Source organism: Caretta caretta, chromosome 6, assembly GCF_965140235.1.
Source record: "Caretta caretta isolate rCarCar2 chromosome 6, rCarCar1.hap1, whole genome shotgun sequence".
Taxonomy (NCBI): Eukaryota; Metazoa; Chordata; order Testudines; family Cheloniidae; genus Caretta; species Caretta caretta.
In genome coordinates, this window is record NC_134211.1 from 9,800,992 (window position 1) to 9,827,954 (window position 26,963).

The window sequence follows — 26,963 nt, forward strand, 5'->3', positions numbered from 1 at the left end:
ATCTCAATCACTGTTTGTTGGTGCAGCCTGCCAGGGCCCCGATCTCAGTGGACGTGAACCTGTGCAGCACCCAGCAAGACGGGGCCGTGATCTCAGTCACTGTGTGTCCGTTTAACGCCGGCACAGTGGGGCCCCTATATCACTTAATGTGTGTAGCAGATGTTCTGGAAGATGTTCAAACATGTAGGAATCTTTTTGCAGTGGTTTCTTTTCACCTTTCCTAAATATTTTTAATGAGGTTTTGGAAAATATGATATTAACAGCTCTTGGTATAAAGCATCGACAACACAGCAAGTCCAACAGAAAGAAATACGATCACAACACACTCGGGGGCTCAGCTTTGCATCAGAGTCTTAACTTGATAAGTCTATCAAATCGAGCTGCTCTAAAAAAAACAGTGAATATGTTAATATTAAAATTGGACAGCTAAAGAAATATCCCCCCAACCCCGCACTGTGGCATGCATTCCATCAGCCAGTGACAGCAATCCTGCTACAAAACACCTTTCCCTACTGTATGCTACAGATAACCACTCTGCAGGGCTAACTGTCCACGCCTTGCAAAGTGAGGAAGATCAGCATTGTTCACTTGCTTTCCCTGCTGGTAGCGTTGGCACACGTGTGAATGAAAACACCAGGCACAAGTATAACCCGCTGCTGAGTGGACTATAGGTCCCCCTTTCGCGTGCCGATCCACGGGGAGTGTGAGTTGCCACAGCCCACAGTTGCAGTGAGAGAGCAGTCTTTTTAGCTCAAACTGTAGCAGCTTGTGCTGTTAGTGCAGGAGGTCCCTGGTTCAATCCCCAGAGTATCATCCCAGAAAGTGGCCATCACCCAAGAATAAAAAACTGGCTGGCTTAAGGATCTGCCTGTACGACGGGGGCTATAGCAGGACAGTGACGGTGCTGTTGCTATGCTGGCATAACCCCATGGAATACAGGCAGCCTGCAGAGACAGAAGGGGTTTTTCCCTGCCTGTAGATAAACCACCTCTCTGAGCAATGGTGGCTCAGCAGAAGCATTCTTCCATCATCCTAGCTGCGTCTACACCAGGGATTAGGTTGGCATAGCTACGGTGCTCAGAAGTATAAACCAGACAGCTATGCGTGTCATGTCCCTTTTTAGTGCCTTAACCACTTAAGGGGAGGTTTTCATAGGTGCAGATTGCAGGTAGGCACCTAACATCCATGTCTTTGGAAATCTAGCTGACAAAGGATAAAAGTCTACTGTTGTTTCCAGCGAACACAGTTGCTCCTTCAGCTTAATGGTACAAGCCTGCGCTGTGTAGGTGAAGATCTTTGGGTCTCTCTCTACACCGGAAAATCAAATCCTGTGAATCTATTTGTAAAAGACTTAAGATTAGAATGGATCAAAAAAAATTAGGTGGAAATGTTTTGTCAAAAATGAAATTTTTCACAAGAAAATGAAAATTTTCAAGTTTCTTGCAGAAAATGTCACAATATTTTTTTTTCATTTTGAATTGACCGTTTATTTAATTTCAGCATCAAAATGGTATGTTATTTGAGATTTTGGAAACTGAAAAATTTTGATTTGGGGATCTTCTGGCGTTTTCCCTCCCTTTTACTTTCACAGGAAGAGGAAAGTTTTAAGAGTGAGAGGCAGTGTGTGGAGAAGGAATCTACTTCTTTTCTTTTCTTTCCAGCTTGGGAAATAACTAAAAAGAGTAAGAAACGGTTTTGGAGGGGAAGACTTTTCACACTTTTTTTAAACTGAAAAGGAGTGAATTTTTTTTTAGAGAGAAAATAATGAGATTTTACAACATAACAAGGCTGGGAGGGGTCTTTCTATTCAATACGTATTTGGACTTTCCCGGGTTTCCTGGTGGAAGAACTCCCCATTCTATAAATCAAATGAGTGGCTGACAAGGAATGTTCAACCCACCAGTAACACATGTAAAGCTTTACGTTACCTTCTGTCAGACGCTGCGACCCATCTGTGCCCTTCAGAGGCTGCTGACATTCCGGACAGAGTGTTCCTCCTTCCAGACATTTGCCGTCGCATTCTGCACATTTCATTTTTATGGCTTATCCTAGAAAGTTAACCTTAACCAAAGAGCTGTATCAGCAGGGATTCATGAGACAAACACCAAAAGATCATGAGATTGGCTTTAAAAATCATGAGGCTTTTAAAAAATAATATGTCAGGGTCTTTTTTCCTTTGCCTCCTGGTTTTTGAGCCTTTTGGGGATCATGTTTTGTAGCTTTTCTCCCCAGTGACGAGAGATAGAATCTGGCTTTGTTTTGAAAGGAAAGCTGAGAGTCTTACATAACTACCTGACTCCAGGAGCTGAGGATTTTATAAAAGCACCAACTATCACAAAACAATAAAATTATGAGAGCAGCCAACATGGTATTAGTTACAAACCTAAAAACCTAGTGCCTCCCCCTTACTTTTCAGGTAAGAGAAGTAGAGTGATGTAGGTAGGGTTTTTTTTAACATTGTAATTAATTCTGAATCTCTGATTTCATCGGCCTTAATTCTCTCAACAATTGATCCCAGCTTTTCATTTTAAGATTTGAATTTCAAGGCATAAGCTATCCAGGAAGAAGCTGTTCATGTGAAGATCCCTGGAAGTGACAGAGCTGTGTCAAAAGTATCATATGTGAAAACAAACCTAACAAATTCAGCTCAGCTTGCACAATAAAGGGCATAAAATGAAGAGGTAAAACCAAAAATGCATTCTCTCTCTCCCTTCTCTTTCATCCTTCTACCAACACAACAGCTTTAGCAAAAAATGATATTTGTCAAATATAATCAGCAGCATCAAGACAGATGGAATTGGGTGACACTGATAAATCATGTGCAGTAGACAAGCAAATAATAATTTCCACTAAACGCAAAACTGTTCTCCTCATGAAAAGGACAGTGGAAGATGGGCTGTAATTTGGGACTATCAGCTGCTAATATTTTACTTTCTTTTTCATGCAGTTAATACTCCTAATGCATTATGCACAATGGACATAGGCCCTGGTCAGGCAAACACATACACACAATTTACAAGCTCAACATTGCATTGAATTTGTCGACGTTATTAACCCCTAGCAGGTGGGAACAGAGATGTTATTCTCCTTTCCCCACCCCAACCCCTCTTTCCCCTCCCCTCCTGTTCCTTTATCTTTCTGGTCTCTGGCCTTGCTTTTTTAAAAAAAAACCTTTACTTGTTCGCACTCTTTTCTATGTGGTTTTGTACCTAACACTGATTGGATCACTGAGTAGCAGGAGTAAACTTATAGTCAGCTAAAGGAAATCATATAATTTCACATACCACCCACTATCTTTGTCAGTGAAGCACCTAGCACCATGGGGCCCCATCTTTGGTTGGCGTTTCTGATCAGTACACCTAGCAAGACCATCTGTGACACAGAACAGGTGGTGCTGACATATAATGGATCTGTATATGTTTACCGTTCGGTCTGGCAGAATTTTTTGTATATAATTCTGACAGATAATACTGATGTTTATTTTTACGCATTTATTCTTTTTATTTATTTAAGTTTGCACTGAAAATGCATGTGCAAAATTATGTTTTTAAGCAATTTTTAAAGATTTTTAATCTATTTAAGTTTTCACATTTGTGGGAAGTGGTAAGGGATCAGCAAAGTGGGGGTCAGACAATAATTATTTAATGACGCAGATGTTGTTATTCAAAAAGTTAAAGCTTTATCACCATTTAAACACAAATTGTCAGTCTCACATATCAAAATATACCAGGTAAATAGCATTAAATCAAACTCCTGGGCCCCAGTCCAGTGCTCTATCCTCATTTTGCACTGGTGTTAATGATGGCACAAGGTGAAGGGCAGAGAGGTTTGCCCCAAATTGCACACAACACATCACAGCGATGTGATATTAGTACAGCAATTAGATCTGATTCTGCTCTCAGTGACCTCAGGATAAATCCTGAGTCATCCACTGACTGCAGGGGGATTGGAGCCAGATTCTGATCTCAGCTCCCCTGGAGTCAATCTGGAGTCAGCCACAGACTGCCATGGGGTCAGGGTAAATTGTGATCTCAGTGAAACCAGTATTATAAATCTAGGGTGACTCTGGAGAAGTTAATGTCATTATCCGAGTTTTTAAAGGATGTAAATAAGGAAGCACATCTATGTTAAAGGCATATATCACAATTTATACCATAAATCAGAATTTATAAGAGAACTTTCTATAAATGGTCAATCATCCATTTTAGTCAACAATGCCATTTCACAAAGAGCAGGAAATGTCATTCTAATTTCAACATAATACGGCTCATACAGAGGAAAGATCCGTCTATTTGTTTGCCCTTAATTTAAAGGTTTGTTATAAATTTCAGAAGCACAGGGAAATCCTGCGGTCTCTCCTCAGGCATCAGTCCCATCACAAATCAACTGAGGAAATCATGCAAGTTTAGCAGTTTAAAAAGTCTTAACACGCATTTACCCTACCTTGTAGCAGACTCCCTGGCCATAAAGATGCCTGCTGGTGCACGTTATCTTCACCAGGAAATACATCTGTTTCATGTCTGCCTATATATACTGTATTTGAATTGGCTTCCCAAAACACGTGATTTCTTTGTTCTCTTTCTATTTCTTGTAAGAGCTATGGAAGTAACTATTCATTTTGAAAGTGAAAGTAATTCAGTAACATTTGTAGTCTGCAACAGCAATAGGCCCATATGCAGGGTTTTCAGTTACTTCTGCCTTCAAGATGAAACTGTAGCTCAGGCTGCTGAAGTCAGTTTGGTTACAGTGTAACCAATAAAACTGGAACCCTAAGAAACAGGGTTGTCAGTGTCACCAACCATTCAAAAAAGTGTCCTTTAGATCTTCTGGCACCTTAGAGACTAACCAATTTATTTGAGCATAAGCTTTCGTGAGCTACAGCTCACTTCATCGGATGCATTGGATGCTCACGAAAGCTTATGCTCAGATAAATTGGTTAGTCTCTAAGGTGCCACAAGTACTCCTTTTCTTTTTGCGAATACAGACTAACATGGCTGCTACTCTGAAACCTATCCTTTAGATCTGTTACTGTCCAGGCTTAGCGAAGCAGGGTGGAATTTCATCTCACTTCCTGACTACATTTGTGCAAAATGTTTGCACAGAAAGATTTTTCCACTGAAAAAAAGCAGATTCAGGACCACCAAAAATTTTGCAGATTTGTGTTGAATTGTTTCAGTTGGTAAAAAAAAGAAAAGAAAAACGAAAGTGATTTGTTTCAATATGTTCAAAATGAAATGGTTCCACTTTTTTTATATAAAGCAGCTTTTTGTTATAAAACTTAATGACATTTTATTTTTAGAAAGATAAAAATGTTTATAAAAACTCAGAGCTGAAATGAAACATTTGGATTTAGGTTAAACAAAGTTTCATTCAATGCAAACGGAATTATTTATTTTACTTTTTGGTTTACTGAACATTTTGTGGGTTTTTTTTTTTATTTCAAGTTGACCTGAAGGTGTGTGTTGGGGATGGCCAGCAAACCAAAAGTTAAATATTCACCCAGCTCTATTCCAGCCTTTCTTACCAGGGGCTGTTACTGAGCTTTGTGTCACTTTCCTACCGGTTTCATATCAGACCTACTATAGTATTAAACTAAATCAATGTACAGTGGCCAGGCAACTCTTTCCCCATGTCAGCCTCAGCGTTTCTTCTTCTGGCAGCAGGGAGGTACTGGAGTACAGCAGGGAGTAAATCCATCCTACTCCAGAGCTTTTTAATTCTTACCTTTGGTATATTTACGATGTTTACGAGGCAAACCTCAGGGTAGACCCATGTCGGTTTTTTTACACCCCTGAGCGAGAAAGTTTCAGCACTGTAAAGTGGAGACAAGGCCTAATAATTTTATTAAGATGACGTTGAAGTAAAAAGAAAACGGTACAGAGTTTAAGTATAGAAGTTTCTGGTTATCAGGGAATAAGGTACAGATTATCAAGGGGTGCAAAATTCGGTTTAGGAACGGGTGGTGTAAGGAATACATAATCTGAAATCTCTCCGATTGGGGTTAAAGTCTAACAGGTCAAAGTACAGACATTGAGATATGGGGATATGTTGTTCATATAATGGCTATGTTCAGGTGTGGAGTATAATGAGTGGATATGATGATGAGGATGGATTTACCCTCATTTGGTGGGATTTAATGTTCAGTGAGTTTATGGTTCCAGTTCATATGGTCCAATGGAAAAAGTCTCTCAGTCCCTTTCCCATAGTGGATGCACGAGGTCGTACCGGCTCACGCCTCCTGGTACTGACAGTGGCCGGTGATGTGTTTGATGTAGATGTCCCTGGACCATCGGATGGTGTCCGAGACCATGAGGCGCCGCATGAGCCGTGCGTAGCGTCGACCAATCCCACAGGTGCGCAGCACCCGCTCGTTGCAGGGGTCCCAAGCGCCCAGGGCTCCATCCGAGGAATGGAAAACTTGTCTTATGAAAGGAGACTCAGGGAGCTTGGCTTGTTTAGCCTAACTAAAAGAAGGTTGAGGGGAGATATGATTGCTCTCTATAAATATATCAGAGGGATAAATACCAGAGAGGGAGAGGAATTATTTAAACTCAGTACCAATGTGGACACAAGAACAAATGGATATAAACTGGCCACTAGGAAATTTAGATTAGAAATTAGACGAAGGTTTCTAACCATCAGAGGAGTGAAGTTTTGGAATAGCCTTCCGAGGGAAGTAGTGGGGACAAAAGATCTATCTTGCTTTAAGATTAAACTCGATAAGTTTATGGAGGAGATGGTATGATGGGATAACATGGTTTTGGTAATTAAATATTCATGGTAAATAGGCCCAATGGCCTGTGATGGGTTTTTAGATGGGGTAAGATCCAAGTTACCCGGGAAGGAATTTTCTGTAGTATCTGGCTGATGAATCTTGCCCATATGCTCAGGGTTTAGCTGATCGCCATATTTGGGGTCGGGAAGGAATTTTCCTCCAGGGCAGATTGGAAGGCCCTGGAGGTTTTTCGCCTTCCTCTGTAGCATGGGGCACGGGTCACTTGCTGGAGGATTCTCTGCTCCTTGAGGTCTTCAAACTACAATTTGGGGACTTCAATAGCACAGATATAGATGTGAGGTCTTTTTTAGGAGTGGTGGGTGAAATTCTGTGGCCTGCATTGTGCAGGAGGTCAGACTAGATGATCATAATGGTCCCTTCTGGCCTAAATATCTATGAATCTATGAATCTATGAATCAGGGCATCCATCTGCACCTCGTAGCCCTTCGCTCTCAGGGTGTCAGCCAGAGGGGCGTATTTTTCCAGCTTACGAGCTCAGGCTTCGCGGAAAGCCGGGGTCCTGTTCTCAGAGGAGACCGTGACATCGACGAGGATGATCTTTTTCTGGGCCTCGTCAGTGACAACCACGTCGGGTCGCAGCGGGCTGTCAGTACCGGGGATGGCGCAGTCCACAGCGACCTCCCCCAGGCGCGGTGCGATGGCTTTCCCCAGGCGGTTCTGGACGGCGTTGTGGCGCAGCTGCCAGGCTCTGGAGTGGGGCTTGTAGCTGCACAGGACGTGGGGCAGGGTCTCGTTGGAGTAGCCACACTTCCTGCAACACTTGTCTCGGTTCCCGTGGCGGACGGCTCCATTGAGCGGGACACAGTTGAGCCGGGCGCGGTGGATGAACCGCCAGTTGGCGAAGCGGGTGAAGGCGCCCCCGACGAGGAAGTGGTTGCTGGCATCCCACTTGCTGGTCAGTTCGAAGGCTTTTCCCTGGTCCAGTTTACACTTCAGAGTTTTCATGTACAGTGAGTGGATGGCCGCCTTCAGGGTCCTCTCCAGCAGGCCCCTGGCACTCGGGGTGATGATGGTGTTGTCGTCGGACCTGATCTGCGGCACCAGGACTCCCAGCTCCTGGCGCTCCTCGCACCACTCCCAGCGGCAGCCGATGCGCTTCCCCAGGCGACACGTGGCATTGCGAGTGCGGGACCACAGTGAAGCGATGTCCCCTCCGAATTCGCCATCCAGGGAACCGCCCAGGAAGCTGGCGGTGTCTTGGTTGGAGGGGGCTCTGCCGATCCACTTCTTTGTTGCGTCATGAAGGGCGTTTGCCACGTCATGAAGGGCGTTTGCTGCGATGTTCCTTACCATAGCGTCGGGACACGTCAGCAGGCGGAAGGCAGGGGTGATCACCACGATATCACACAGGTCACCCATACAGGGGATATTGGCACCGCCATGCCTGTGGGCAATGTAGACCAGCTCGTTGCTGGCTCTCTGGGGAAGGAACAGCCACTTCTTCACCAGCTGCTGGACGATCTTGTCTGCCTTGTTAAGGGGTATCTTTGCCATGGCGGATCCCCTTAGGACGAACAAGATACGGGGGATCAGGAAGGTGTTCAGGGCGTTTATCTTCTGCCACGGTGCTAGGAGGGAGACATCGATCTTGGTGGCATCCTGCGAGACCTCCTGGATGGTGTCCTCGGGTGTCTGCCGGACACGGAAACCCGTTGGCGTGCCAAGGTGCTAGTACACCTGCCCCTCTGCCAGGGGGATGACGGGCTCGCCCTGGATCCGGAACCCTGTCGTCTGCATCGAGTCCCTTTTGCTGCCGTCGATGTGGAGGGTTGCGCACTTCTTTGCATTGAAGCGGAGCCCCATCCAGTCGGCAGCTCGACTGGTGGCATCTAGCATACGTTGGAGGTTCTCTGGGTCGTCCGCGGTCAGGACCAGCTCATCCGCGTAAGCCGGGATGCTCACCCTCTCACCGTGGAGGTTGAAGCCATCTGTGCCATTGGAGATCGCTCGCAGCAATGGCTCCATGGTGAGGTTAAAGATGATGGGGCTGAGAGGACAGCCCTGCTTAACTCCGCTCCAGATCGGGATCTCGGCGGTCTCCCCTTCGACCGAGCGAATGGTGGTGCTGCCTCCCTCGTACACCTCTCGGATCACACAAAGAAAGTTCTCTGGCATCCCAAACTCCTGGAGCGTGGCAAAGATGTGGTGGTGGGGCATGGACCCAAAGGCGTCAGTCAGGTCGAGCCACACTACCATGCACTGCCTCCGCGCCCTTCTGGCCATTTCGATGGTGGTTTGGAGGACAAGGTTGTGTTCATAGCAGCCCTCGCAGGACATGAAGCCTTTCTGGATGAAACTGATGGCTCCCCCACTCACCGACCACTCACACCGATCCTCGACACCAGGCAGCTGGCATAGAGCTTGTACATTGTGGAGCAGAGGGAGATGGGCCTCCAGTTGCTGGGGTCATCCCGCTCTCCCTTCCTGTACACCAGGACTGTCATGGCCTTCTTACAGGAGCTGGGAGTCCAGCAGAATCGCTTGCACTGGTTGAAGAGTGTGGCAAGGACCAGGCAGCCGGGATCTTGCTTTTTCAGGAGGCCGTAGGGGACGCTGTCTTTCCCAGGAGCTGTGTTTTTTGTTTTTGAGAGTCTGGCCATCACTTCCTTGGGCGTATAGTCAGTTTCCACCTGCTTCGTCGACACGGGGCAGGGGGCGGAGACACTCTGGGCGCTGCGCTTCATTCCGGACTATGCAGTCGAATACATCCTTGACGTAGCTGTAGAGATGCTCAGATGGGATCGTGCAGTAGGGCGAGGGCCCGTCGAGGATCTCCCTCATGGCCTTGGAGCGGTTTGCCCAGCTTTTGGATCCTTGAAGCTGCTGCTGGATCGTAGCGGCGGCTGGTGTCTCTACTTCTGGCTCCCCTGGTGGTGGTGTTGTGGTCAGGAGCAGGCTTTCTGTGGGCAGGCGGGGCATTCTCCTGGTTCAAACTTCTCCTGGGAGCGGTTTCCGCAGACAGTTCTTGGGTGAGCCTGTCTAGGAGGAGGTCGAAGTCGTCAAAGGAAGCTGCCGCTTGTAGCTCCTCGGTCCAGGCAGTCTGCCACGGAGTGGCAGCCCTCACCATCAGCTGCTGGCCCTCGTGGTCCTCGACCTCGTCTAGTGCAGGCTCAAAGCCTGCGGGATCGGCCTGCCGTCTATCTCGTGGGTCAGGATTCCCTTCGATTGGGCGCTGGGGCGGGATCTCCGGCGGGATGCTGGCATTGCTAGTGGTCGGAGAGACGCAGTCTGGCTCGGGGGTTGCTGGGACACCGCTGATCCTTCTAGGAGTGGCTGCTGTCTGGGCGGTTGCTGCTGGAGAGTGAGATCTCCCGTAGGCAGTGTCCCGCAGAATGGACTCGGGGGCCGTGCTGGGCCGTCTGGCGATGAAGGCCCGGTGCTTTGCTGTGGCTGCGGGGCTGGTTCCTCCAGCAACGACTGGCGTTTGTAGGGCGATCTGGGGCGTGGCACTGGCTCCTCTGGCTGCTGGAGCTTGTAGGGCGGTCTGAGGGGCGGCTCTGGTTCTTCCGGCGGTTGGAGTTCGCAGGGCGGCCCAAGGGTGACGCTGGTTCTTCCGGCGACAGGATCTCGAGCAGCTATGCACGGCGGGGTGCTGATCCTTCTGGGGACGGGGACGTGCTGGGCAGGGGGCAAGGTAGCACTGAGTCATCTCAGTATGGAGATTTGATTGGCGACATGAGAGGGTGAGACGGGCCTCCTGCTGGCGAGGACCTGGGTGGTGTTCCCTGAGGCAGCAGGTACCTTCTCGATCACAGCATCCCGTTGCGCTGGCCTGGCGACGGGGGCAGGCTTCTTGATGGCAGCTTGCAAGGTCGCTTTTCTTGGTTGAGACCCAGGAGCAGCAGGCCGGCGTGCAGCAGGAGGGATGGGAGCCGGGGCAGGAGACTGTGTTGTTCCCTTGAGGCGTTTCCTGCAGGTGACTTGGTGCGTCTTGCATTGCTTCTGCGTCTCGAAGGGCAGGCTGCAGAGGGCACAGCTGAAGGCGACCTGCTTGCTGTGGCATCTCTTCAGGTGCCTGGTGACGCCACCGAGGAGGTGGAAGCTTCGGGACGGAGAGCAGATGGGGCAGATGAGCACGTCCGCAGTGAGGGGGTACTGCAGGTAGACGGTGTCCTCGTTGCCTTGCAGCGGGGGGGTTCCAGCAGCATCAGCGGTATCACTAGCCGGTTTATCCTGGTGTGGGCGGGTGGGGTTGAGAGGTCCGGCTGGGCGGGCATCTGGCAAGGTCCTGGGGTCCCTCTGGGTGGTTTCTGAGGCTGGGCAGGCATCCGGCGAGGCGCTGGTGACCCTCTGGGTGGTCTCTGGAGAGATGCTGGCCCCGTCTATGGAGATTCCTCTCTTGATGGTGTGTAGAGCAGCGAGAGCATCACCAGCATCAGGGACATGGGCAGCTGCGGGGGTGGGAGGTGCTGGCTTTTTGTCGCCAGCCCTTCCCCTGTCAACTCAGTGTTTACTGAGAGAGGAGAACAGCTCTTTGCAGAGGACCTTTCTCTCTACTTCTCCAAACATTGCAGCTGTCACTTCTCATCCCTCTTCCTCCTTCTCTCGTTGGAAGAGGGGGTTTTTATCGGTCACCAGGGCCCCTTAATTGGACTTAGGAGTCTCTGATTAGCCCGAGGTAACCTCTTTTCAGTTCATAGGGAAAAGGGCCTTCACCATTCTAGGACTGGTAGACCTCCCTTCACCAGCTCTGAATCTGTCACCTATCTGCACCTCCTTCCCACACAATACTATGAGGTTGGGATCTGTGAGAAACAGTTTATCCTCCCAGCATTGCTGGGCCTGACTCCTGCCCTGTGCAGCACTTTGCAGTAAAAGGGTTGTAGCAACAGGAACTATCTTGTTACTCTTGCATTTTTTTCCTTTGTTCTGGTGCATCCACTTAAGAGGCATATGGGCAATAACAAGGGTAAACCTCTGTCTGAGCAGATAATACCAGGGGGTTTCCATGGCCCATTTTACCACAAGGCACTCCTTCTCCACTACGGTGTACCTTTCTTCTCTGGGTAGGTGTTTTCTGAGGTACAAGATGGGGTGTTCTTCCTCTCCTTCCAGTTGAGAAAGTATGGCTCCCCACCCTACTTCAGAGGTATCCATTTATAGGCTGAATTCCTTCTCAACATTTGGAGCTACTAGCACTGGGTTTACTGCAGATGGCTGTCAGATGTGCAAAACCTTATTCTGCTGCACCAGTCCATTTTACCATGCCTGGGCCTCTGGTCTTTATCAGATCTGTCAAAGGGTATGCCCTGGTGCCAAAGTGGGGAATGAAGTGCTCTAATATCGCACTATCCCCAGAAGTATTCTGACCAGTTTCTTACTGAGCAGTTGAGGCCAACTTTGTATTACCTCTAACTTGTTCAGCTGGGGTTTCACTATGCCCCTCCGTATGATGTACCTGAGGTATTTGGCTTCTACTAGCCCAGCGGTTCTCACACTGTGAATTGGGAACCCAAAGTGGGTCACAACCCCATTTTATTGGGGTCACCAGGGTTGGCATTAGACTTGCTGGGGCCCTGGCCTCAAGCCAAAGTCTGAGCCCCACCGCCTGGAGCCGGAGCCAAAGCCCAAGCCCCATTGCTCAGGGCCAAAGCTGAAGCCCTAGGACTTCAGCCTTGGGTGGCAGGACTCAGGTTACAGGCCCCCTGCTGGGGCCAAAGCCCTTGGGCTTTGGGTTTGGCCTCCTCACCTGAAGTGGCAGGGTTCAGGCTTTGGCCCCACCTTTGGGGGCAGCAGGGCTCAGGCTTAAATCCCCCCTGCTGGGGTTGTGTAGTAATTTTTGTTGTCAGAAGTGTATCGCGGTGCAATTAAGTTTGAGAAATTGGCCATGCTTATGTACTTATGTCCTCTTGAGCTGCGGTCACTCCTCTGACTGCGCTGTAGATGTCCCCTAAGTGAATTAGGAGCCTACACTAGAAATTTTTGCTGGTATAACAATGTTGATTGAAGGTGATTTTTGCGACATTTCTGTGCTAGAAAATTCCATACTGTGGATGCAGTTATAGTGACGTAAACTTTAACTGTTATAGCTTATTTCACTTGGGGAACTAAGTGGGTGGGTGAGATTCTGTGGCCTGCATTGTGCAGGAGGTCAGACTAGATGATCATAATGGTCCCTTCTGACCTTAATATCTATGAATCTATGAAACTGGCATAAGCTACACCAGCAAAAGTATTCTGCCACTGTAAACTGCATCTGCATTAAGCGGGCTTTAGACTGACAAACCTTTTAAGTCCAGCAGGGTTGCTGTTATCTGTGCTGTAAACCCTCTGTTTACTGGTGTAATGTTACACTTTGGGTGTGGTCTGCAGTTTCCTGTCAAGTTATTGCTGGTGACTACCAGGGCAATTGCCTCCACCAAAAACCCTCCCAAAAGGTAAAAACTCTTATTAAACACTCATAAGAATGATGCTAAAGTGTTTGAAATGTAAAGCAGTGAGTAAAGCTTTTGTTGTAATAATATCCCTTACCCCCTTTCTCTTACAGAAGTGTTTTCTCTTGGGGGAACCCCTACTTCACAGCATTTGATGGTATTAAAGGTATGGTCCTTTTGGGGAGAAAAGTGTCAGTTTCAATAATCTGGAGCGATGGTTGTTGCTGCTGGAGTCTAATCCTGTTCCCTTTCATACAAAACAAGACGAGCTTGTTCTGAGAGAAAGGTCAAAAGGTAGAAAATGCAGTTTCCTGTCTCTGGTGCTCACACTTGTAGCCTTGCTGCTGGAAAAAAACAAGCCCAGCATTGTGCTCTGAGCCACTTTGATAGGAGAGATTCTTTTACCAGGCTGTTTAAGGCGTTGTGTTTAGCTTCTTATCCAGTCAGGCTCACCGCTTTGTGAAGTTTTTCTTGATGACTCATCCAGATTCTTACTACACAGAAGGCAGAAAGAGAAGTGAAGAGAGGGTGCAAGGTGAAACACCCTCACAACTCAAGTGTTGGTCAGGATTTACCCTGAGCCAGTGGACATGGCAATGTAATGTTCCTACTCTCTGGCCTGGTCTGGTCAGGGCACCTTTCAGGGTCAGGACAATGAAGGCCCAATGGTCTCAGGGTAGGTCCCACGGTGAGGGTGGAGATAGGGAAGTAGCCACAATGCTAAAGCTTGCTCCTTCCAGCCCACATCTCCAGCTGCTCGACCCCAAACAACATCCAGAAAGGGGGTGGCAGCCTCATCCCAGGAACACTATCCAATCAGAATGAATCTGGGGCTGATTATAACTCTGAAACATTTCCTCCCATTTCTAGAACCTTTCATCTCACCTTCCTGCCAACCCAAGCTGCCTTAGAGTCCAAGACCAGAAGGGACCATTTGTGACACTGGTCAGAGAACTTCCCCAAAATTGTTCCTTGAGCAGATCTTTTAGAAAAAACTTCCAGTCCTGATTTGAAAATTGTCAGTGATGGAGAATTCACCATGATCCTTATAAATTGTTCTATTAACTAATTATCCTCACTATTAAAAATTTAAACCTCTTCTCATGGCTCCTTTCCCTGGAACAATCTGAGTTCATACCAGTCTTTCTCCATCTTCTGCTGGTTTCCACGAACAATATGATAACCTAGCTGGTCTTCTGTTACTCCTTTAATGTGGGTTTCTTGTGCCATGGGGTGGGGTGTGTGGTGGCTAATTGGAGTGAGTGCTTCTTGTGAGCAGACATCTGAGTTTTCTGAAGTACAGCTGTTAGTGCTCTCTGAAAGTCATGAGAATCAGCCCTACTTAGGGAGATCAGGGAAGGGGTTTTTGTGAAGGCAGCTGCGTTCTGTAACCCAGGGCACATTTTTCTGATCAATCAAATAACAGAACCAGGCTCAGCTTGGTGGATTAGAAATTCACTTCACTTTTGAATTCACTGTACTACCAACTCCCTAGTGTTCAAAAAACCTGAGATTAATCATGAACTGTTTTAAACATAATCATGAATTTTGGGTTCTTTCTAATTGCCTGTTGGGTTTTAAAGCTTTCAGATGCCCTCAAACTTTTCACCATAGCCATGAGGGCTAGAAATTTATTTATAAAAATAGAAAAAGCTAATAATAATATGTAGCTCTGGTAAAGCACATTTCATCAGTAGATCTCAAAGCACTTTACAAAGGAAGGAAGTATAATTATCCCCATTTTACAGATAGGGAAACTGAGGCACAGGGCAGGGAAGTGACTTGCCCAAGGTCACCCAGGAAGCCAATGGCAGAGTTTGGGATAGAACCCAGTCCAGTGCTTTACCTCCATGACTCCCAGACTTGGGGTTTTAATAAAAACACCAGCTATTGTGAGATTTATGATCAAATTGCAAAAGCTGGCAACTTCTTCCAAGTGAAAGATGAATGAAGCAAGTTTCATCCATTTGAAGAGAGTGGATACATTTTAAAACCTTACCTGTTCCTCTGATATGGATGAGTGACTAAGAAAGAGCCCTGAATAAATCAACCAATTTGCAATTCTCCTTCCAATGTATAACATACAAAACAGATCCAAATCCAGTATGCAGGCATCACTTAGTATTGATGCCCCTTTTCTGGCATTGTGCCCATCCGACACAGCTTCCTGCATAACCCAGGCCAGAGATTCTCATCCACTAATTTCTGCATCCAGTCCAACAGTTTCTGTTTGACCTATAGCATGCTTTAAAAAGACACTCAGTCTTGCTGACAGACTCCATATTTATTCAGAGAATCACTCTGTTCACAGCAAATGTTTCAATGGTTCATTCCCCTCCTGTTAACATCTTGAACCTTACTAGTCTGAATTTGTCTCGCATCCGCTCCCAGCCATTGTCTCGCCTTCTGCTTTTGTCTGCTGGATCTTAACAGAGCTGTCTATGTCAGCTATGATCAAATGACCTCTTAGTCTTCTCTTGGATAAACTAAATTGTGATTCTTGCAGTATTTGGCATTTTTCTTAAAGCTCCCAGACTTCTGTGATTCTGCTGGACAAATTTCTCAGCTTTCATTACAGAAAAAAGAAAATTTTTACCCTTCATGGTTGTAAAGAAAAGCTTGAAAACCTGCATCCTAAAGACTCCATCACCAGCATGCAAATAAACACAATCCCAAAGTATTTTTTTTAAAAAAAAATTCATGATTTTAAGTCAATCTCGTGATTTTCTGCTGGCATGATTTGTTCAGCAAAACAGTCTGAACTTCCCGGAGAGCTGGAGAAATGACTATGTTAGATAGACCAGGGTCCTGGGCTCCCAAACACCCTGATTCATTCTATGATTTAACAAATACAAAAGAAGTTCTTTGGCATAAGAAAGTGAAGGGAAAAAAGGCACAGTACTGTCCAAGTCCGCTTTATAATAAGCGGAATTGGGCTTGTTTCCCACTTTAATTTTTGGAAAGTTGCGGGTTGTGGTTTTCTGGTCTTGTTTTATCTGGAGATCACTTATTTGCGCTTTTTTATTCCACCCCTGCTTCTGCCTTCAGAACTAGGTGCCTGGCCAGCCGCCGATGCTCTCCGGCCGCCCAGCGAAGGCGGTGCTGTCACCAGCAGCAGCGCAAAAGTAAGGGTGGCAATCCACCATGCCATGGCACCCTGACTTCCGCACTGCTGCCAGCAGCATGCCCGGCCAGCAGCCGGCGCTCTCCTGCCACCCAGCCAGAGCTAAATTTCTGCTGGGGCTAGCCGGGCCTGTGCCCAAGCACCTGTTTCGTTACACATTAAACACATGAAATCAATGAGTTGTAGGCACCCAGGTGATTTAGAAAATAGATGCCTAAATGCCTTTAAAAATCTGGCCTTCTGTGTCTCCGTTCCCCATCAGAACAATGGGTTAATGGCCCTGCTCTGTCTCACCGGGGGGTTGTGAGGATAAAGACTTTAAAGATTGGTAGGATATTATGGTGATGGGGTGTGGTGGATTACCATATAGGCCCCACAGGTACACCGGCACTCTGGCCCCGCCCCCTGCTGCTCCTTCCACCCCGCCCCCAGCCCCACTTCTCTGCCCTGCGCGTCTTCTTCCCTCTGAGGCCCCGCCCCCAGCCAGGCTGGAAGACAGTGGGCACCTGCGTAGAGAGTGAATGAGTGTATCCCCACCCCCTGCCCGCCCACCCCCTGAGTCTCTTTTCCCCCCCTTCCCAAGTGTAGCCAGCCTGAGCCACTTGCCCAAACCCCCTCCTGCCCTAGGCATGGCTGGCCTGAGCCCTGCCTCTTGCCACCCGTGAGCCCCACTACTCCCCCCCCCCAACTCCATTTTGGCAAAACTGTATCATTTGTGCTGTATGGCTCTTGCCAGCTGGTGATCAGTTGACAAGAGCAAATGGGACAAATCCAGTTTTGCCAAAAAAGTTGGGACATCCAGGGCCAAAACGGTAGGTATGGTTACCCTAACAGGGGTCCCCAAACTTTTTTGTTGGGCCTCCCCTTACCTGGTCCGTGCCCCCCTGGGAGCTGGGGCCAGAGCCGGGAGTGGGAACTGGGGGTTGCAGTGGGGCCAGGGGCTGGGGTCAGGGGCCAGGAGTGGGGCTGTGGCTGGGAGTGATGCTGGAGGTGAGGCTGGGGGCAGGGCTGGAGTGGGGCCAGAACAAGGACGAGTGCCATTCATTCCCTGCCCCCACTCCCCCCCATGTGAGCTGACCTGGGCCCCACTGCACTCACAGTGACCAAAATGTTCCTCCGTGCCCTCCTAGGCTGAGGTAAAAGTCACCCAGGGAGCCCAGGCAGCTGTGAGGAGACCATGCCCTCCATGTGCCCTGGGTGGGGGACCAGGGTGCCCAAGAGACAAGAGCAGCCCCCAGCCCATGTTCCTGTCCCCCACAGTGCATTGCCCAGGGCAGATAGAGGGTCCAGGGCTCCCCACAGTGCCCCAGGCTCCCTGGGTAGCTCTTACCCTGGCCCTGGCTTCTGGCCAGACCAGAGGGCAGAGCCTTGGAGGAAGCAGAGGAGCAGAGTGTGGGGCCCTATGGCAGGGGGGATGTTGGGGGCCCCAATGTCCTTTGTGCCCAGGGGGCCCCAATAAATCTTAATCCACCTCTGGTGATGGGGTCTAGATAAATACCTAAGACCTGGTCTATACTTAAAAGTTTTACCAGTATAACTACTTTGGTTAGAGATGTGATTTTTTTTTTTCTGAAATAGGTATACAGGTAAAAATTCCAGTGTGGACACAGCTACACTGGTATAAATGTGGTGTTTACCAGTATAGTCATTCATCTTCCTGTATTGAACTGGACGTGATGAACTCTCAAGATCCCTTCCAGTTCTATGATTCTACGACGGCACAGCTATACTGCTGTTAGCATCTTTATACTGCTATAACTCCGTCCACACTCGGGGGGAGGAAGTGGGACCACGTTGGCTATACCCGCAGTGTTAAAAAGCCGGACAACTTTCTAAGGTAGGTGAGGTCTTTGATTCATAGATTCCAGGAACAGAAGGGACCAGTGTGGTCATCTCCTCTGACCGCCTGCGTAACACAGGCCAGAGACCGGCCCCGAATCATTCCTAGAGCAGAGTTTGTAGAACAAACATCCAGTCTTGATTTAAAAATTGGCAGGGATAGAGAATCCACCGTCACCCTGGCTGAAAAGAAAAAAAGGACTTGTGGCACCTTAGAGACTAACAAATTTATAGGAGCGTAAGCAGTGAGCTGTAGCTCACGAAAGCTTATACTCAAATAAATTGGTTAGTCTCTAAGGTGCCACGAGTCCTCCTTTGCTTTTTGCGGATACAGAGAACAGGGCTGCTGCTCTGCACCCTGGGTGAGTTGTTCCAATGGTTAATTACTCTCAGGGTTAAAAATGTACACTTTATCTCCAGCCTGATTTTGCACCGTTGGATCATGTTATACCTTCCTCTGCTAGATTGAAGAGCCCTTCGTTTGTTCCCCCTGGAGGTACGAGTCGAGATTGGGATCAAGTCACTCCTCCGTCTTCTCTTTGCTCAACGAAAGCGATTGATCTCCTTGAGTCCGTCACGATAACGCCTGTGCTCCCTGGGGCTCTGTCTCTGGCGTTGCAAAGGAGGGAAGGATTCGGGCTAGATCTGACTTTGTGCCCTGGGGGTCTGTGCTCGGGGTGCCGGCGGGGAAAGGGGCCAGCGGCTGCAGCCACTAGAGGGCCCCGGTTGTGGCTAAGAGACAGGAGTCTGCTCTCTCGGCTCAGCTTACCAGGGCCGGCTGAGCTTCCGCTGCCGCTGCATCCGGGCTGATGATTGGCCGCTGCTGCCCAGCGGGGTCTGGTGCGCGGCTTCCCAGCTGCGGCAGGGACCGTCGCTGGCTGGACCGAGCCCCCCGCCGGGCTCTGCCAACCCTAGCTCCAGAGCCCAGGTGACAGAGAGCGCAGGGGGTGGGGCTCTGTGCAGCGCCGGACGCCGCGAGTGCCCAGAGCGGCTGCCCGAGGCAGAGCTGGTGGCCCTGGGGAGGGGAGGTTCCCCGCCGAGGGGGCAGGGAGAGAGAGACTGAAAGGGGAGGAACAAGTGGAGAGAGGGGATCTGCTACCACCCGCTCCCCTGGCAGCCCTGCACACACTGACACGCTCGCCGACGGGCAGACACTTTCTGACCCACTCGCTGCTGTCACACCGACACCGGCCGAGACGCCGATGGGACCTTAGCGCACCCACAGGCTGGCGCGCTCGGGCACCGTGGCGCACACAGACCCATGCACGCTTAGGTACTCTGACACGTCGCACAGACGCACAAGTCGTACACATGCACTGTCTGACACACAAACTTACACAGACCCCCTCAGGCACCCACCCACACTCTCACGGGCGGAGGTCCCCGTTTCCCGTCCATTCCCAGGGCTCCCTCCATTAGCTCCGTCCATTCGACAGACTGTTGGGGTCCGCGGAACAGGACGTATTTCACAGATGCCAAGGCCAACAGGACCCATTGTGCCCAGAGAATCTCCCCCAGCAATTCTTGCACCTGGCCCAGTAACTCCTGGCTGAGCGGTACCTCCCACAGGGCGCGTACCCAGCCCCAGGGGGCCTCTAGCTCCCCATTTGCGATGCCATGTCCCTGGCACATTCCCTGAAACACCTATCAAGCCCTGAACTCACCTTGATTCTTTCCCTCACACTGAGCTGGATTCCCAACAGCAAATCTGACGTGGTTCCCCAGACAGAGGGAAGGGAAGAGCCACGTATCCTGGATTTCTAGGATCTGGGCATGGGGTGGATTCTCCATCACTGGAAGTCTGTTAAAATAGAGATGCGGCATCTCTTTCTCAAAGTCAGGAGTCACTGGGCCAGAGGCAGGAATGACTGGGGGAGATTCTCTGGCCTGGGTGAGATAGGAGGCCAGGCTGGAAGGGCACAGTGGGCCTTCAGGCCTAGATATCTATTTCCCTAGAGACAGCAGCACAGCGGAGAGGTACAAAAATTGAAACCAGCTCAAAGTATTTGTGAGTGCAGTGAAACAGCTGGGATCCCACAGAGCTGCCGTGAACTTCCACAGCTCTGCCCCCATCTCAGCCAGGCTGGGGCTGTACCCAGCAACTGTGGCAGGCATCACTGGAAGTCTGGCAGCTGCTCCCCTGCTCTGCTACCTTTCGCCTGGGTGTTTGGAAGGGACATGGAGGCAGACGTATTGTCTTCCTGCCTCCCCTCTGGGAACTTGAGGGGTATCCAGCTGCCGATTTTTTTTTGATCTATCCAACAATTATTCCTTTCACTGCCTTGGCCACTCCCCATTGTGAAGATCTCCTTTGTGTCCCCCACCATTGCCCAGCGGAGGGACTGACTCACATCCAGATTCTTTCTCGTCCCAGCAGGAGCTGAGATTTAAGAGCGAGGATGAGGAGGGAATCGGCAGCAGGGAGGTGATGAGACAATGGATCCGGATGGGACCGCCTCAGGAATCTCTGAAGCTGATGAACACCAGAGTCCTGGGCAGGGAGAAGCCCGCGAGGATCACAGCGGGTTGGAAGAGCAGGCAGATGGCAATCCTGACACTGTCAGGAGAAGTTTAAATGTCCAGGATGGCACCCTGCCAGGGGAGGACCCAGCCACATGGGCTGAGCCAGGGGGAAGCTCCAGTGGGAGCTCAGAACATAGGACCCAGGAAAGAACCCAGCTGCAGCAGAAGCCCCATCGCTGCCCTGACTGCGGGAAGGCATTCAGCTGGAGCTCCCACCTCATTCAGCACCAGCGGGTCCACACAGGGCAGAGGCCCTACAAATGCCCCGACTGCGGGAAGGGCTTCACCCAGAGCTCAGACCTCATTACCCACCAGAGAACTCACACAGGCGAAAAACCCCACCGCTGCCACCAGTGTGGGAAGGGCTTCACTGTCAGCTCGGGGTTGGCCCAGCACCGGCGAGTCCACACTGGAGAGCGCCCCTACAAGTGCCCTGAGTGTGGGAAGAGCTTTGGTCGCAGCTCCAACCTGCTGACCCACCAGCGCACGCACACAGGGGAGCGCCCCTACCAGTGTGGGGAATGCGGGCAGAGCTTCAGCCTCAGCTCCACCCTTGCCAAGCACCGGCGGCTGCACACGGGGGAACGCCCCTACTCCTGTGCCGACTGCGGGCAGTGCTTCAGCCTGGGCTCCACCCTGGCACTGCATCGGCGCAGCCTGCACACGGGTGAGCGCCCCTACCAGTGCCTTGACTGCGGCAAGCGCTTCAGCCGTATCTCCAGCCTGACCACCCACCGCCGCAGCCTGCACACAAATGACCGGCCCTACAGCTGTGCAGAGTGCAGCAAAGGATTTGGTCGCAGCTCAGACTTGCTGGCCCACCAACGCAGCCACTCCGCGGAGCGGCCCCACCGCTGTGCCCAGTGTGGCAAGGGTTTCGCCCGCCGCTCCAATCTCCTGGCGCATCAGAGCAGCCACACTGGGGAGCGGCCCTATCCATGCGGGGAGTGTGGGAGGTGCTTCAGCCGGCGCTCCGACCTCGTCAGCCACCGCAGGACCCACACCGGGGAGCGGCCCTACCTGTGCGCCCAGTGCCCCAAGAGCTTTGGGCAGAGCGCCGACCTGCTGACCCACCAGCGTACCCACACTGGGGAGCGACCCTACCGCTGCCACCAATGTGGCCAGAGCTTCAGCCTCAGCTCCAACCTCCTGGCCCACCACAGGGTTCACACCGGGGAGCGGCCCTACCACTGTGCCCAGTGTGGGAGGGGATTCACTCGCAGCGGCAACCTCCTGGCACATCAGCGGCGGCAGCATGCAGTGGGAGAGACCACCTGATGGCACAGAACACGTGCAGGGAGAGAGAGCCCACCTGAGGGCACAGTTCATGCTTGGGGAGAGAGAGTCCCCCTGCCAGCACAGAATATGCACAGGGGAGAGAAAGAGAGAGTGACCGCCTGATGGCACAGAACATGGCATGGAAGAAAATTATCTTGAATGCTTATGACTCAATGTCCTAAGAGATAAAGAACAAGAAGGGGTTATTAGTTGGTGTCTGCTACAGACCACCAAATCACACTAGGGGACAGGGAGACCGGCTCCTTATACAGCTATCTATAATGTGTAGATAAAAAAGCTGCGTGATCCTGGCGGATTTCAATCTGAGTGACATACGCTGAAGGTCTCATGCTGCCAGTACTAAAACATCCTTGAAATTTCTAAATGTTATAGATAATGTCCTAATTCAAAAAGTGTTGCATCCAACATGGGGGAATTTATATTAGACCTCATCTTGACAGATAAAGAGGAAATAATCACAGAACTAAAAATTAATGGTAACTTAGGTTCAAGTGATCATGACTTGATCAGATTTATACTGTGCAAACGGAATACAGTCCAGACCAGTGATTTATATATATATACTTGGTGCTTTAAAAGAGCCAATTTCAAAAAGCTGAAAACAATTATGAACCAAATCAATTGGGAGGAAGAATTGAATCAGAAAAATATGGTTGATAATTGGGAATTGTTTAAGAACACTTTATTAGATGTCTAAAAAGCCAAAGTCCCACAACTGAGGAAGAAGGCCACTGATCTGGTTTAGCGGGGAAGTGAAGGCAACTGTAGAAAATAGGGAAAAAAAAGTATATAACAAAATGGAAGAAAGGGGAAGTTGATGAATATAAATCAGAAGCTAGGAATTGTAGAAAATTGATTAGAGAAGCAAAGGGAGGCAAGGAAAAACCTATGGCCAGCACAGTTAAGGACCATAAGAAGGAGTTTTTAAAGTATATTAGGAACAAAAAGAATCCTGACAATGGTCTTGGTCCATAACTAGATGGAAATGGTAGAATTGTCAATAATAATGCAGAAATGGCAGAAATGTTCAACAAATATTTCTGTTCTGTATTTGGGAAAAAATAAATGATGTCTTATCATATCATATGATAACATTCCATTCCACTAGTGTCTCAGGAAGATGTTAAACTGTAGCTACTAAGGTCAGACATTTTTAAATATATAACTTGCATCCAGAAGTTTTAAAAGAGCTGGCTGAGGAGCTTGCTGGACCATTAATCGTGATTTTCAATAAGTCTTGGAACACTGGGAAAGTTCCAGAAGACTGGAACAAAGCTAATGTTGTGCCAATATCTAAATAGGATAAATGAGATGACTGGATAATATGGGACTGTCAGTCTGACACTGATCCTAGGCAAGATAATAGAGCACTTGATACAGGACTCGATTAATAAAGAATTAAAAGAGGGTAATATAATATGTGCCAATCAACATGGGTTTATGGAAAATAAATCCCGTCAAACTAACTTGATATCATTTTTGATGGGATTACAAGTTTGATTGACAAAGGTAATAGTGGTGATGTAATCTACTTAGACATCTGTAAGGCATTTGACTTGGTACCACATGACAGTTTGATTAAAAAACTAGAAAGATATAAAATTAACATGGCACACATTAAGTGGATTGAAAGCTGACTCACTAATAGGTGTTAAAAGGTAATAAGTGGAGAATCATCCCTGAATGGATGTATTAGGGGAGTCCTGCAGGGATTGGTTCTTGACCCTACCCCATTGAGCATTTTTAGTAATGACCTGAAAGAAAACATAAAATCATCACTGGTAATGTTCGCAGATGACATAAAAACTGAGGGATGGTAAATAATGAAGAGAAGGTCGCTGATTCAGAGCAAGCTGGATTGCTTGGTAAACTGGATGCTAGCAAACAAAATGTGTTTTAATCTAGGAACACAGAATGTAGGCCAGACTTACAGGATGGGGGACTCTATCCTGGGAAGCAGTGACTCTGAAAAAGATTTAGGGGCCCTTGTGCAGAATCAGCTGAACCTGAGCTCCCCTTGCAACGCTGTGGCCAAAAGCACTAATGCAAATCTTGGATGCATAAATGGGAATCCCAAGTAGGAGCCGAGAGGTTATTTTACTTCTGTATTTATCACTAGTGGAATTCTGTGTCCAGTTCTGGTGTCCACAATTCAAGAAGGATGTTTACAAATTGAAGAGGGTTTCAGAGAAGAGCCATGAGAATGATTAAAGGATTAGAAAACCTGCCTTATGGTGATAGACTCAAGATGCTCAATCTATTTAGTTTAACAAAGAGAAGGTTAAAAGGTGACTTGATTACAGTCTATAAGAACCAACATGGGGAACAAATATTTAATAATGGCCTCTCCAATCTAGCAGAGAAAGGTATAACACGATCCAATGGCTGGAAGTTGAAGTTATACAATTCAAACAGGAAAAAAGGTGAACATTTTTAACAGTGAAAGTAATTAGCCATTGTAATAACTTACCAAGGATCGTGGTGGTTTCTCCATCACTGACAATTTTTCAATCAAGATTGGACGATTTTCTCAAAAATCTGCTCTAGGAATTATTTTGGAGAAGTTCTCTGGCCTGTGGTGCTCAGACTAGATGATCACAATGGTCCCTGCTGGCCTCGGTACCTATGACCTTGTGCAAGGAGAGAGAGAGAGACCCCCTAACACCATAGAAGACGTGTGCGGGGAAGAGAGAGAAAGAGACCACCTGATGACACAGAACACGTGTCAGAATGTGTGTTCTGTGGTCTCCATTGCAGAGGCAAGGTCAGAGCTTGGCTGGCAGCCAGACTCTGCTGCTGGGCCATTCTATCCCCTGCTCATCTGGCATTTGTCAGACTTAGATGGAGATGTTCACCCCCTGTGACAGCAGTGGGGACAATGACAACACTCTGATGGGTCCGAGACACGGGCCCTGTGCCCTGCCTCACAAGACAAGATGTTGGCAGAGGAGGGGTAGCCATTATGGTCCCTGGTCATTGTATGCTTTGCTGGAGCCCTAAGCATCAATCACAATGTGAACCAAAAGCTGTGAACTAGAGGAGGCCTGGCTTTGGTAAAATGGTAAAAAGCCCCCCTTCCACCCCCACCCCCCAACTCCCAATCTGGTTTGCTGGGATCTATTGGCCTCATCGTGCAGGAATAGAATAAAACAGGAACCTTTCCATTAGCTCTAATGGCCACTGAATCTGTATCTGACTATACCCATACACATCTATCTATCAGATTGCACTAAATTAAGTTTATGGTTTAATTTGGTTTCTTACTTTGAACTGGAGCTAATAAAGCAGGACCGAGTTTCCCAGCATCGCGTTGCGTCAACTTCTTTATCCTGAAAGCGAAAATACTTGTGATTGTAAGTGGGGGTGAGATAGCACTTGCTGCAAAGCCTGTTTTAGATAGATAAATAGTGAGGAGCAAAATTTATGTAGGTGGCAAATTATCCCACATCTGCTAGGTTCTTACACTTTTCTCTGTAGCATCTGGTGCTGGGCACTATCAGAACCAGGAGACTGGATAAGGTGGACCTCAGCTCTGATCCCGTTTGGCAATACCCATGTTCCTACCTCTGCTGGACCAGATAATTTGCACTCAAGAGTTTTAAAAGAATTGTCTGAGGAGTGAGAAAATGTAGATATAATTGATGCCAACCAATATGGTTTAATGGAAATAACTCATCACATGGCTTGTACAGGTGGTCACAAATTTTTTAACACAAAATATATTTGAAAACAAAAGAAATTGTGAAAAAATATTGGCATTTTTGTCTTCTGTGAAAACTTTGACTTTTTAATAATTTTTTTCTCAAACACGGCATAGAAAACAATATATCTATATCAGCCGTTCCCAAACTGCAGCTGGGGTTGTGCCGATCCCAAGTGTACAGATGATTCCATTTTGCTCTGCACAGCATGCCCTCACATAGACGGTGCATGCGATGTCATGTGCATGTATGCGGTGCTCTACAAAATGGTTTTTTTGAATGAGAATTGACTAGGGTCAAAATTTTTCACAGAAAATGTTGCTGAAAAATGGCCTTTTCCCAAAAATGAAATCTTTTGCACACAAAAAATATTTCATATTTTCCATGTCATTTTTTTTACAAAACATTGTGACATTTCTTAATTGAATGTTTTATCAAACGTATAATGCTATTGAAATGTTATTAGAAAATTATTGTTTACTGTAAATGAAAAATTTCTGTAACTATGTTTACAATGACAGGTTTCAGAGGAGCAGCCGTGTTAGTCTGTATCCGCAAAAAGAAAAGGAGGACTTGTGGCACCGTAGAGACTAACCCATTTATTTGAGCATAAGCTTTCGTGAGCTACAGCAATCCGATGAAGTGGGCTGTAGTTCACGAACGCTTATGCTCAAATAAATGGGTTCGTCTCTAAGGTGCCACAAGTCCTCCTGTTCTATTTATTTTTACAATGGTTTTGATTAATGTTATGAAAAATGAAAAACATCGCTTGAAACTTTGGCATGAAAACAACCTCAACATTTCTTCTGAACTGAACTATGTATTTTAATTTAGATTCTGACCCTCTCCACAAACTTGCTATAATTTTAAAATAAGCCGACACTTTTAGCCGATCTGTGTAACCGTGTGGATATAATAGACTTGACTTCTACAGGCTCTTTGACTTGCTGCAGCACAGGGTTCTGAGTAAAAATCGAGCTCAGTGCAAAATTGGCGTAGAAAGAGTTACATGGAATAAAACCTGGGTAACCAGGCTAAAATGCATAACCCTAACCCAAATCCCAATGTGCACAGCTCCACCCATAATCTATATCTTCCTAACCACAAACCTAACCTGCAGAACCTGAGCCCTATCCTTCATCTGCTCAGCTCTAACTCCAAACCCAATCTGCCCAATGCTACCCCCGGCTCCCTAATCTGCATCACCCGAATTTGCATCACCCCAATCCCAGACCTAATCCGCCTGTATCCCCAACTCCAGCTCTAATGCACACAGCCCTATCCCTGACCTGCACCACCCTAACCCG

At 48.2% G+C, this 26,963-nt stretch overlaps 3 protein-coding genes across 8 annotated transcripts in view; 2 read left to right on the forward strand and 1 right to left on the reverse strand.

The window, feature by feature from the left end:
* LOC125637905 (E3 ubiquitin-protein ligase rnf213-alpha) overlaps window positions 1-4,617 on the reverse strand; it is a 174,646-nt gene extending 170,029 nt beyond the window's left edge. For 2 of the 3 annotated variants that reach the window (XM_048852965.2, XM_048852963.2), the window contains exons 1-2: window positions 4,444-4,617; window positions 1,929-2,061 (exon numbers count right to left, since the gene is read on the reverse strand). In XM_048852965.2, coding sequence (XP_048708922.2) covers window positions 1,929-2,034 — 106 coding nt within the window. In that variant the 5' untranslated portion in view covers window positions 2,035-2,061; window positions 4,444-4,617. The remainder of the gene's footprint in view (window positions 1-1,928; window positions 2,062-4,443) is intronic. The other variant, XM_048852966.2, reaches the window with a different exon arrangement.
* Window positions 1-26,963, forward strand: part of TBRG1 (transforming growth factor beta regulator 1) — a 64,096-nt gene that overhangs the window by 34,157 nt on the left and 2,976 nt on the right. The window lies entirely within an intron of this gene.
* LOC125637925 (uncharacterized) lies at window positions 18,311-25,257 on the forward strand. 4 transcript variants are annotated; one of them, XM_048853016.2, is made up of 2 exons: window positions 18,311-19,061; window positions 20,508-25,257. In XM_048853016.2, exon 2 carries the CDS (start codon window positions 20,570-20,572, stop codon window positions 21,932-21,934), a length of 1,365 nt encoding a protein of 454 aa, XP_048708973.2. In that variant the 5' UTR covers window positions 18,311-19,061; window positions 20,508-20,569; the 3' UTR covers window positions 21,935-25,257. The 4 variants fall into 4 exon arrangements, with proteins under 4 accessions (XP_048708973.2, XP_074986214.1, XP_048708972.2 ...); XM_075130113.1 differs by having other exon boundaries at window positions 18,311-18,629; XM_048853015.2 differs by having other exon boundaries at window positions 18,311-18,629; window positions 20,511-25,257.